The sequence below is a fragment of the Salvelinus sp. IW2-2015 genome, linkage group LG18 (genome assembly GCF_002910315.2).
Source record: "Salvelinus sp. IW2-2015 linkage group LG18, ASM291031v2, whole genome shotgun sequence".
Taxonomy (NCBI): domain Eukaryota; kingdom Metazoa; phylum Chordata; class Actinopteri; order Salmoniformes; family Salmonidae; genus Salvelinus; species Salvelinus sp. IW2-2015.
This window is the reverse complement of record NC_036858.1, coordinates 53,131,374-53,144,312: the sequence shown is the minus strand read 5'-3', so window position 1 is coordinate 53,144,312 and position 12,939 is coordinate 53,131,374. Positions and strand designations below refer to the sequence as shown.

General features: G+C 43.8%; 1 protein-coding gene across 1 annotated transcript in view; it reads right to left on the bottom strand.

The window, feature by feature from the left end:
- LOC111978043 (glutamate--cysteine ligase catalytic subunit) overlaps positions 1 to 12,939 on the bottom strand; it is a 59,254-nt gene that overhangs the window by 26,587 nt on the left and 19,728 nt on the right. Inside the window, exon 2 of the mRNA XM_024007810.2 lies at positions 1,469 to 1,581. Within this exon, the coding sequence (XP_023863578.1) occupies positions 1,469 to 1,581 (113 nt within the window). The remainder of the gene's footprint in view (positions 1 to 1,468; positions 1,582 to 12,939) is intronic.

Here is a 12,939-nt window from a genome sequence, read left to right as displayed (position 1 = left end):
TTGAGGTTCAGGGCTGTGATGGCACACTCCATACCTTGACTTTGTTGTCCTTATGCATTTTGCCCAACTTTTGGAAGTATGCTTGGATCATTGTCCATTTGGAAGACCCATTTGCGACCAAGCATTAACTTCCTGACTGATGTCTTGAGATGTGGCTTCAATACATCCACATATGTTTCCCCCCTCATGATGCCCATCTATTTTGTGAAGTCACCAGTCCGCTCCTGCAGCAAGCACCTCACAATATGAGCTGCCACCCGTGCCTTCACGGTTGGGATTGGTGTTCTTCGGCTGCAGCTTCCCCCTTTATCCTCCAATCAAACATATGTTCATTGTGGGCCAAACAGTTGCTATTTTGTTTCATCGAGCAGAGGACATTTCTCCAAAAGTACGATCTTTGTCCCCATGTGCAGTTACAAACCGTATCTGGCTTTTTTATGGCGGTTTTTGAAGCAAGTGGTTTCTTCCTGCTGGAGCGGCCCTTTCAGTTTGTTGATAAAGACTCGTTTTACTGTGATATAGATACTTTGTACCTGTTTCCTCCAGGCATCTTCACAAGGTCCTTTTGCTGTGTTTCTGGGATGATTTTGCACTTTGCACCACAGTACGAACATCTCTAGGAGAGAAAGCGTCTCCTTCCTGGCGGGTATGACGGCTGCGTGGTCCCATGGTGTTGTAACTTGCGTACTATTGTTTTACAGATGAATTGTTACCTTCAGGCGTTTGGAAATTTGCTCCCAAGGATGAACCAGACTTACAAGTTGTTTTCTGAGGTCTGGCTGATTTATTTGTGATTTCCCATGATGTCAAGAAAAGAGGCACTGAGTTTAAGGTAGGCCTTAAAATACATCCACAGGTACCCTCGCAATTGACTCAAATGATGTCAATTAGCCTATCAGAAGCTTTAAAGCCATGACATTCATTCTTTCTTGGAATTTTCCAAACTGTAAAGGGCACAGTCACTTAGTGTATGTAAACTTTTCTGGACCCACTGGAATTGTGATATAGTGAATTATAAGTGAAATAATTTGTCTGTAAACAATTGTTGGAAAAATTACTTGTCATGCACAAAGTAGATGTCCTAACCGACTTGCCAAAACTGTAGCTTGTTAACAAGAAATTAGTGGAGTGGTTGAAAAACGAGTTAATGACTCAAACCTAAGTGTATGTAAACTTCAGACTTCAACTGTATATGCAATCACTACTGTAAGTCGCTCTGGATAASAGCATCTAATAAATTACTAAAGGTTTGAGCCCCCATACTGCACAACGAGGATGAGGAAGTGAATCGCTGGTTGGGGCAAGTTTCTCAAAAATAAGTTAGAACGCAAAAACTGTCTGTACCCTTTAATAACATGGCATTTACATAAAAAAAGCGATATGAGTGTAAATAAGAAAGATTCTACTTTAACATAAGGTATATACATGGCAGCCAGTCAATTTCTAAACAGATTTAAAGCTGACTTACTTGGGGTTTGTCTTTTCACCTTTGTCTTGAAGGGTTTCCAAAACCTCCCCACCATTGAGAACAAGACGAACCTTTTCATTTTTCTCATCCATTTCAATCAACATGTATTCCACCTAAAAAGGGGAGAAAAAAAAAACATTTTACATAACCAGTTTATATTTGAAGCCTGAAAAACTGTGTGCAAATGCAATGCATATCATGGTGAAATCCATTAGGCCTACAGCACATGTTGACATCACTGACAGAACCCATTGGCTAAAAACTGATTGAAAGTAGAATCAAAGCTCATGTTGATTAGTGTTAACATAATGTAGCCTGACGCTGCATTCATAACGAAGTGGGAAGGTGGGAATGACCAGTTGTGACGTGAATAAATCCTAGAATYGTTCCACCTCAAAAAACACAAGAGGACACCCACCATATCAGATAGATAGAAAAGATTTCATAACTATCTAATCAGTGTAGGCTGCAAGTAGACTACAGAGATTTGGCTAAATGAATTGAGCTGTGAGTTGGAGAGGTTGATCTTTAGTCTCTCTTTCGTCRCGTGTCCTGTCCTGTCTGTGTGTGTGGCTGCGGTTTTACCTCCGTTCTGAAAATGTGTGAAGCCTACTCTCGTCAGTGTTAACTGAAGGAGATGGGAGCGGGAGATGCACATKACCAAAAATATATGGACACCTGTTCGTTGAACAAAATAATGGGCATTAATAYGGAGTTGGTCCCCCTTTGCTCCTATAACTGCCTCCACTCTTCTGGGAAGGCTTTCCATTGTTGGAACATTGCTGAGGGGACTTGCTTGCATTCAGCCACAAGAGCATTAGTGAGTAGGGCACTGATGTTGGGCGATTAGGCCTGGCTCTCAGTCGGCGTTCCAATTCATCCCAAAGGTGTTCGATGGGGTTGAGCTCAGGGATCTGTGCCGGCCAGTCAAGTTCTTTCACACCTATCTCGACAAATCATTTCTGTACGAACGTCGCTTTGCGCACGGGGCCATTGTCCTACTGAAACAGGAAAGGGCCTTCCAAACTGTTTCCGCAAAGATGGAAGCACAGAATCGTCAGTGCTAAGGGCCTAKCCCGAACCATTAAAAACAGCTCCCAACCATTATTCCTACTCCAAACATTACAGTTGGCACTATGCATTGGTTCTCCTGGCATCCGGTAGGGTTCTCCTGGCATCCGCCAAACCCAGATTTGTCCGTAGGACTGCCAGATGGTGAAGTGTGATTTATCACTCCAGCCGACGCTTGGCATTGCGCATGGTGATCTTAGGTTTGTGTGCGGCTGATCAGCCATGGAAACCCATTTCATGAAGCTCCCAACGAACAGTTATTGTGCTGCCGTTGCTTCCAGAGGCAGTTTGGAACTCGGTAGTAAGTGTTGTAACCGAGGACAGATGATTTTTACGCACTATGTGCTTCAGCGGTCCTGTTCTGTGAGCTTGTGTGGCATAACACTTCGCGGCTGAGCTGTTATTGCTCGTAGACATTTCTAATTCACAATAACAGCACTTACAGTTGACCAGGGCAGCTCCAGCAGGGCAGAAATTTGATGAACTGACTTGTTRGAAAGGTAGCATCCTATGACCGTGCCACATTGAAAGTCACTGAGCTTTTCAGTAAGGCCATTCTACTGCCAATGTTTGTCTATGGAGATTGCATGGTGGTGTGCTCGATTTTATACAGTTGTCAGAGCAACGGGTGAGGCTGTAATAGCCGAATCCACTAATTTGAAGAGGTGTCCACATACCTTTGTATATAAATTAAATCAAATTTTATTGGTCACATACACATGGTTAGCAGATGTTAATGCGAGTGTAGTGAAATGCTTGTGCTTCTAGTTCCGACAGTGCAGTAATATCTAACAAGTTAAACAAATCACTCAACAACTACCTAATACACACAAATCTAAAGGGAGGAAAAGGATATGTAATATACATATAAGGATGAGTGGCATAGGCATGGTGCAATAGATGGTATAAGGTACAGTATATACATACAGTTGAAGTCGGACGTTTACATACACCTTAATCAATACATTAACTCAGTTTCACAATTCCTGACATTTAATCCAAGAAAGAATTCAATGTCTAGGTCAGTTAGGATCACCACATTTTAAGAATGTGTAATGCAGAATAATAGTAGAGAGAATTATTGATTTCAGCTTTTATTTCTTTCTCACATTCCCATTGGGTCAGAAGTTTACATACACTCAATTAGAATTTGGTAGCATTGCCTTTAAATTGTTTAACTTGGGTCAAACATTTCGGGTAGCCTTCACAAGTTTCCCGCAATAAGTTGGAGTGATTCTCCCCATTCCTCCTGACAGAGCTGGTGTAACGGAGTCAGGTTTGTAGGCCTCCTTGCTCTACACGTTTTTCAATTCTGCCCACAAATGTTCCATAGGATGGAGGTCAGGGCCTTGTGATGACCACTCCATTACCTTGACTTTGTGTTCCTTAAGCCATTTTGCCACAACTTTGGAAGTATGTTTGGGGGCATTTTATAAAAGTGGCCAGTGATATGAGTCTGTTAGCAGCCTCTCCGAGTTAGTGATTGCTGTTTAACAGTCTGATGGCCTTGAGATAGCTGTTGTTCAGTCTCTCGGTTCCAGCTTTGATGCACCTGTACTGACCTCGCCTTCTGGACGGTAGCGGGGTGAACAGGCAGTTGCTTGGGTGATTGTTGTCCTTGATGATCTTTTTGGCCTTCCTGTGACATCAGCTGTGTAGGTGTCTTGGGGGGCAAGTAGTTTTCTCCCGTGATGCGTCACCCCTTGAGAAGCCTTGTGGTTGAGGGTGGTGCAGTTGTCATACCAGGCGGTGATCAAGCCCGACAGGATGCTATCGATTGTGCATCTGTAAAAGTTTGTGAGGGTTTTAGGTGACAAGCCAAATTTCTTCAGCCTCCTGAGATTGAAGAGGCGCTGTTGCGCCTTCACCCACTGCTGTGTGGGTGGATCATTTCAGTTTGTCTGTGATGTGTACGCAGAGGACCTTAAAACATCCCACTTTTCTCCACTACTGTCCTTTGATGTGGATGGGTGGTGGGGGGGGGGCTTGTTTCCTGAAGTCCAATGATCATCTCCTTTGTTTTGTTGACATTGAGAGGTTGTTTTCCTGACACCACACTTCGAGTGCCCTCACCTCCTCCCTGTAGGCTGTCTCGTCATTGTTGGTAATCAAGCCCACTACTGTTGTGTCTGCAAACTTGATGATTGAGTTGGAGGCGTGCATGGCCACGCCAGTCATGGGTGAACATGGAGTACAGGAGGGGGCTGAGCACACACCCTTGTGGGGCCCAGTGTTGAGGGTCAGCGAAGTGGAGATGTTGATTCCTACCTTCACCACCTAGGGGTGGCCCATCATAAAGTCCAGGACCGAATTGCACAGGCGGATTGAGAGCCAGGGACTCCAGCTTAATGATGGGCTTGGAGGGTACTATGGTGTTGAATGCTGAGCTGTAGTCAATGAACAGCATTCTTACATAGGTATCCTTCTTGTCCAGATGGGATAGGGCAGTGTGACGGCGATTGCATCGTCTGTGTACCTGTTGGGGCGGTATGCAAACTGAAGAGGGTCTTGGGTGGCATGATCCTTGACTAGTCTTTCAAAGCACTTCATGATGACAGAAGTGAGTGCTACAGGGCGGTAGTCATTTAGTTTCAGTTATCGTTGCGTTCTTGGGTACAGGAACAATGGTGGCCATCTTGAAACTGTCGGGACAAGCAGACTGGGATAGGGAGCGATTGAATATGTCCGTAAACACACCAGCCAGCTGGTCTGCACATGCTCTGAGGACGCGGCAAGGGATGCTGTCTGGGCCAGCCAGACTGCGAGGGTTTAACACGTTTAATGTCTTACTCACATCGGCCACGGAGGAGAGGGGGGGGGGCTCAGTCCTTGTTAGCGGGCCGCGATGGTGGCACAGTATTATCCTCAAAGCGGGCAAAGGTGTTTAGTTTGTCTGGAAGCGAGATGTTGGTGTCTAACGTAGCTGGTTCTCTTTTTGTAGTCAGTGATTTCCTGTAGACCCTGCCACACACGTCTCATATCTGAGCCGTTGAATTCCAACTCCACTTTGTCTCTATAGCAACATTGCTTAAGGGAATAACTACACTGTTTATATTAATTCGGCCATATTCCCAGTCCTCTTTCCATGGTTAAATGCTCTTTCTGTTTTGCGCGAATGCCACCACCCATCCACGGTTTCTGGTTAGGGTAGGTTTTAATAGTCAGTGGGTACAACATCAATGCACTTCCTTATAAACTCACTCACCAAGTCAGCGTATAGWTCGATGTTATTCTCTGAGGCTGCTCGGAACATTTCCCAGTCCGCGTGGTCAAAACGATCTTGAAGCGTGGATTCCGATTGGTCAGACCAGCGYTGAATTGTTCTAGTCACGGGTACATCCTGTTTGAGTTTCTGCGTAAGACGGTAGGCGCAAGATGGAGTCYTGGTCGGATTTGCCGAAGGGAGGGTCTTGTATGCATCGTGGAAGTTAGAGTAGCAGTGATCGAGTGTATTGCCCGCGTGAGTGCTGCAATCAATATGCTGATAGAATTTAGGTAGCCTTGTTCAAATTTGCTTTTTTATAATCCCCAGCTACAATAAATGCAGCCTCAGGATATATGGTTTCCAGTTTRCATWGTGTCCAGTGAAGTTCCTTGAGGGCCGTCGTGGTGTCTGCTTGAGGGGGAATATACACAGCTGAGACGATATCTGACGAGAATTCCCTTGGGAGATAATACGGCTGGCATTTGATTGCAAGGAATTCTACGTTGGGTGAGCAGAAGGACTTGAGTTCCTTTATGTTGTGATTACACCATGAGTCGTTAATCATGAAWTATACACCCCCGCCCTTCCTCTTCCCAGAGAGGTGTTTATCTCTGTCGGCGCGACGCATGAAGAAGTCCGGTGGCTGAACCGACTCCGACAACATATCCCGAGACAGCCATGTGTCCTTRAAACAGAGAATGTTACAATTTCCAATGTCTCTCTGGAAAGCAACACATGCTATAATTTAATCTACCTTGTTGTCAAGAGACTGGACCATGGCGAGTAGTATACTCGGAAGCGGTGGGCGGTGTGTACGCCTACGGAGTCTGACCAGGAGGCCACTCCGTCTGCCTCTTCTGCGGCGACGTTGTTTTGGGTCGGCTTCTGGGAATAGATCAACGGTCCTGGGTGGTGGTCCAAACAAAGGATCCATTCTGGAAAGTCGTATTCCTGGTCGTAATGTTGGAAGTTGCCGTTGCTCTGATATCCAATAGTACTTCCCGTCCGTATGTAATAACACTTRTGATTTTCTGGCCTAACAATGTAAGAAATAATACTTAAACACACTAAATACTGCATAGTTTCCTAAGGACTCAAAGCGAGGCGACCATCTATCTGCACCATATTGCTAATGATCCATGTATATTGTATAGCTGTCTAATAAAATGTTTCTACAAGCACCGAATGCTGGCCAGGCACCAAGACAGCGCCACCACCACTATCAAACCTTGAACCAGCTGCTAAAAAGGCAGCATACAAGTAGAAAAGGACGCACAAATTCATTCTGACCTGGAAAGAGGATTTCCATGGGTTCGACATGACACGAAGGGAGATGTCATGTACTGCTCGAAGTACAGCATTTCCTCAGTTTTGCAGACACGTACAGCGCATTTGGAAAGTACTCAGACCCCTTGACTTTTGACATTGTTACGTTACAGCCTTATTCTAAAATKTATTCATTTCCCCCCCTCATCAATCTGCACACAATACACCATAATGACGAARCAAAAACATTCTTTAGAAATGTTTGCAAATGTATATATAAAAAAACTGAAATATGACATTTACATAACTATTCAGACCTTTTACTCAGTATTTTGTTCAAGCACATTTGGAAGCGATTACAGCCTCTAGTCTTCTTGGGTATGATGGTAAAAGCTTGACACACCTGTATTTGGGGACTTTCTGCCATTCTTCTCTGCAGAATCTCTCAAGATCTGTCAGGTTGGATAGGGAGCGTCGCTGCACAGCTTTGTCACGTCTCTCCAGAGTTGTTCGATCGGGTTCAAGTCGGGGCTCTGGCTAGGCCACTCAAGGACATCGAGACTTGTCCCGAAGCAACTCCTGCATTGTCTTGGCTGTGTGCTTGGGGTTGTTGTCCTGTTGGAAGGTTGAACCTTACCCCAGTCTGCTGTCCTGAGAGCTCTGGARCAGGTTTTCGTCAAGGATCTCTCYKTACTTAGCGCCATTCATATTTCCCTTGATCCTGACTAGTCTCCCTGTTGCTGAAAAACATCCCCACAGCATGATGCTGCCACCACCATGCKTCACCGTGGGGATGGTGGCAGTTTKTGTGCCGCGACACAATCCTGTCTCGGAGCTCTACGGACAATTCCTTCGACCTCATGGCTTGGATTTTGCTCTGACATGCACTGTCAACAGTGGAACGTTATATACAGTCGTGGCCAAAAGTTGAGAATGACACAAATATTAATTTCCACGAAGTTTGCTGCTTCAGTGTCTTTAGATATTTTTGTCAGATGTTACTATATAATACTGAAGTATAATTACAAGCATTTCATAAGTGTCAAAGGCTTTTATTGACAATTACATGAAGTTGATGCAAAGAGTCAATATTTGCAGTTGACCCTTCTTCAAGACCTCTGCAATCCACCCTGGCATGCTGTCAATTAACTTCTGGGCCACATCCTGACTGATGGCAGCCCATTCTTGCATAATCAATGCTTGGAGTTTGTCAGAATGTGGGTTGTTTGTCCACAAGTTCTCAATGGGATTAAGGTCTGGGGAGTTTCCTGGCCATGGACCCAAAATATAGATGTATTGTTCCCCGAGCCACTTAGTTATCACTTTTGCCTTATGGCAAGTTGCCTCCATCAGCTGGAAAAGGTATTGTTCTTCACCAAACAGTTCCTGGTTGTTGGGAGAAGTTGCTCTCGGAGGATGTGTTGGTACCATTCTTTATTCATGGCTGTGTTCTTAGGCAGAATTGTGAGTGAGCCCACTCCCTTGGCTGAGAAGCAACCCCACACATGAATGGTCTCAGGATGCTTTACTGTTGGCATGACACAGAACCTTGTCTTCTCCGGACAAGCTTTTTTCCCCAGATGTCCCCAAACAATCGGAAAGAGGACTCATCAGAGATAATGACTTTACCCCAGTCCTCAGCAGTCCAATCCCTGTACCTTTTGCAGAATATCAGTCTGTCCCTGATGTTTTTCCTGGAGAGAAGTGGCTTCTTTTGCTGCCTCTTCTTGACACCAGGCCATCCTCTCAAAAGTCTTACCTCACGGGTGTGTGCAGATTCACTCACACTTGCCTGCTGCCATTCCTGAGCAAGCTCTGTACTGGTGGTGCCCCGCGATCCCGCAGCTGAATCAACTTTAGGAGACGGTCCTGGCGCTGCTGACTTTCTGGGCGCCCGAAGCCTTCTTCACAACAATTGAACCGCTCTCCTTGAAGTTCTTGATCCGATAAAATGGTTCATTTAGCTGCAATCTTACTGGCAGCAATATCCTTGCCTGTGAAGCTTTATGTGCAAAGCAATGATGACGGCACGTGTTTCTTGCAGGTAACCATGGTTGACAGAGGAAGAACAATGATTCCAAGCACCACCCTCCCTTTTGAAGCTTCCAGTCTGGTTATTCGACCAAATGATCAGCACGAGCCGAGTGATCTCCAGCCTTGTCCTCGTCAACACTCACACCTGTGTTAACGAGAGAATCACTGACATGATGCGTAGCTGGCCTTTTGTGCAGGCTGAAATGCAGAGGAAATGTTTTCTAGATTCAGTTCATTTGCAAGGCAAAGAGGGACTTTGCAATTAATTGCAATTCATCTGATCACTCTTCATAACATTCTGGAGTATATGCAAATTGCCATCATACAAACTGAGGCAGCAGACTTTGTGAAAATGTATAATTGTGTCATTCTCAAAACTTTTGGCCACGACTGTAGACAGGTGTGTGCCTTTCCAAATCATGTCAAATCAATTGAATTTAACCACAGGTGGACTCCAATCAAGTTGTAGAAACATCTAGGGTGAGCAATGGAAACAGGATGCAGCTGACCTCAATTTCAAGTCATAGCAAAGGGTCTGAGTACTTACRTAAAATAGGTATTTCTTMGAGTCTGGTTGCCTTTTACAAGGAGCTCTTGCCTATGGCAAGGATTACATCAGATGAAGTTGTGTCAGAGTACTCCCCGTACAAGAGCTTTGCCCAGGGCCGATCAGCTGTCCCAATGAAAGACATTTTCCTCAATGTCCTGCAGTCAGGTGTGTACTAGGATAACGTTACCAATTTTATAAATGTGAGCTGTATATTTTGTTCAAGGTACACGGCACAATTGAACGAAACAAATTTGTTCAAGGCACATTATACATAATTGAATGAAGCATAAAGGATTTGTTCATGCTAAGAAACAATTAAGCATAAACAAACATTGGTTTTCTTTACTTTTATTTCAAAGGAAAGGAGCACAAGATTCAGGTGTCTGTCTCCACTGATGGAGGTTTACTTGGAGGACTGATCACACACACACACGTCTATCTCTGTGTCTGCATGCTAAGATGATATACAGGAGAATTATCCTAATTTAAAGCAGTAAGTATGAATAAACCATGTAACATTCTTAGTAAGTCCTATAAGTACTGTACATGCATAAAACAAGCTGGATCAAACAAACTAAAACTATAGGTTTCATGCTTGTAAATAAATTAGTGTTCAAAAACCATATGAATAGATTATTTATAAAAAAAACTATGTTTTGTTGTTGCCTTTAACTGCCAAAAATGCTTTATCAAGGTCCTTTCCTTAGTAGGAAGGTCAGCATTTGGGAGAAGTCATGAATGACAGACGCGTTTCCCACTAGTAATTACCAGTTGGAGGGGTGTTCAAGTGGATTTTTCCCAGTCGTACGTGGCAAATACCACCTTTCCACTTGGTTATTAATGCAGGGTGAGCCTATAACAGTACAATTGTGACTGTGACAAACAAGCCTGCTAGAAAGACAACTACCCACATGTTTAGAAATTTGTAGAGCTACATTTTTTTGCCATTGCTCAATATCACAAGTACACTGCAAACCTGTACATAGCCCATCTATAATTTAGCCCAAACAACTACCTCTTTCCCTACTGTATTTATTTATTTTTCTCCTTTGCACCCAATTATTTCTCTTGCTACTTTGCACATTCTTCCACTGCAAATCAACCATTCCAGTGTTTTACTTGCTATATTGTATTTACTTCGCCACCATGGCCTTTTTTTTTTGCCTTCACCTCCCTTATCTCACCTCACTTGCTCWCATTGTATATAGACTTATTTTTCTACTGTATTATTGACTGTATGGTTGTTTTACTCCATGTGTAACTCTGTGTTGTTGTATGTGTCGAACTGCTTTGCTTTATCTTGGCCAGGTCGCAATTGTAAATGAGAACGTGTTCTCAACTTGCCTACCTGGTTAAATAAAGGTGATAGCTGAATTTATTTATTTTCTTTCAGCTCTCAATGTGTATAAGATGCACAATCAAGCCTAGAAACTATCACAGCTCAAATTCAGCCGACATGATTTTCATGTTATTAATATCAGTTTACGTTTTTTATATTACTGAACCTCAAGCCCACAGAGGCTTTCAACATCAATAAAAGCCAAGGGCATAAAATTAACACAAATCAAAGTTTATTTGTCACGTGCGCCAAATACAACAGGTGTAGACCTTACAGTGAAATGCTTACTTACAGGCTCTAACTAATAGTGCGGAGAAAAAAAAGTGTGTGTGTGTGTGTGTGTGTAGGTAAGTAAAGAAATAAAACAACAGTAAAAAGACATTTGAAAATAAGAGTAGCAAGGCAATATACAGAATCCGGTTAGTCAGGCTTATTGAAAGACAGGACATTCAGAAAACCGTGTCTGTCTACCACACGTGACGATGGAGGTTTAACATTGTGCAGGCGGTACTACTTAGAATCACAAAGACAATGGTGGTCGACGGTGAAGAAAGAGAGAAGCGGACAAGCCAGAGGAGAGAATGTGAAATATGTTGCATGAGTGAAGAGTTTGTGCAATTTGCATAAGGGATTACGCGAACCAGGGTGTTTTTGGCTTGCCCTAGCATACATTCCATACCACTACCACACCCAACCAAGCCTATCTGTTCCATCCTCCCCATTTATTCATGCAATCTGTGTTCTGCCATAGACTACCAATGGGTGTATCCCGCATACACAGGGTCTGCCAGCCCTCAATTCACTACCTATCACCGGCTGAGGTATATTAAAGCAGTAAGTATCCGAATAAAACCGGTGAGAATGCGGGTGCAGGTAAGACTGCGCACTAGTCATTAGTAAGATATCCTATAAGTACTACAAGTAACATGCAGTAAAAACAAGCTGGATGCAAACAAACTAAAAACTATAAGGTTCATGCTCGTAACAAATAAATTACCTGGTTGTCACCTACAGCTGAGCACTGAATCCCATACGAGTGTCAGCAGACGGCTGCGTTAGAACGTTTCTAGGAGACACCACATTCCTGTCATTAAAGAGGAAATATAATGTTTTCGCGTCGAGAGTATGTGTGTGTGTGCACTATTGTGTAGTATCGTGTGTGCACCGGTGTGTTGTGTTTAGTAGTAGTGAGATGTTGTGTGGCTTGTGTGTTGTAGTGTCGAAGTGTGTGCTCTGTGTTGCGCTGTAGTTTGTAGGGTGGTGTATAGTGGTGGTTGTCTAGTGCATGGGTGTATAGGGATCGCAAGTCATCTGGCCTGTGTCCGAAGACCACTCGCAGATACCTCAGCAGATGAGCCGAGCGTTCGTGGCCGCACACCTGAGTTCTATGGCTAAGTTGATTGAAGCCGCGACCAACTTTTTGGACCAGGGAGTTGGCGTGGCTCGTGTGCAGAGCAGCACTTCTTCTTACAGTGATTGCAGGGTATGTGGCAAAAATAAAGCAAGAGGGCTCCCGTGACGGCAGTCAAGACCTAATATCCACCTTGGTTATTAGAGTGAGTCAGTCAAGGTGAGAAACGATGACCATCTACACTTACAACAGGTCACTATCTAATTAATGACTGATCAAGATATTACAAGACCTACACACACTAACAGAAAGGACAACTACCACCAGTTAAAATTGTCAGAGCTCCATTTTTTTTAGGAGCACCGAACTCAGTCACGTTTCTATACCACCATTATAGTATACAACTCCTTTCCCTCCAAGTAACTCAAACCTGTACATAGCCCATCTATAATTTAGCCCAAACAACTACCTCTTTCCCTACTGTATTTATTTATTCTCCTTTGCACCCAATTATTTCTCTTGCTACTTTGCACATTCTTCCACTGCAAATCAACCATTCCAGTGTTTTACTTGCTATATTGTATTTACTTCGCCACCATGGCCTTTTTTTTTTTGCCTTCACCTCCCTTATCTCACCTCACTGCTCAACATGTAT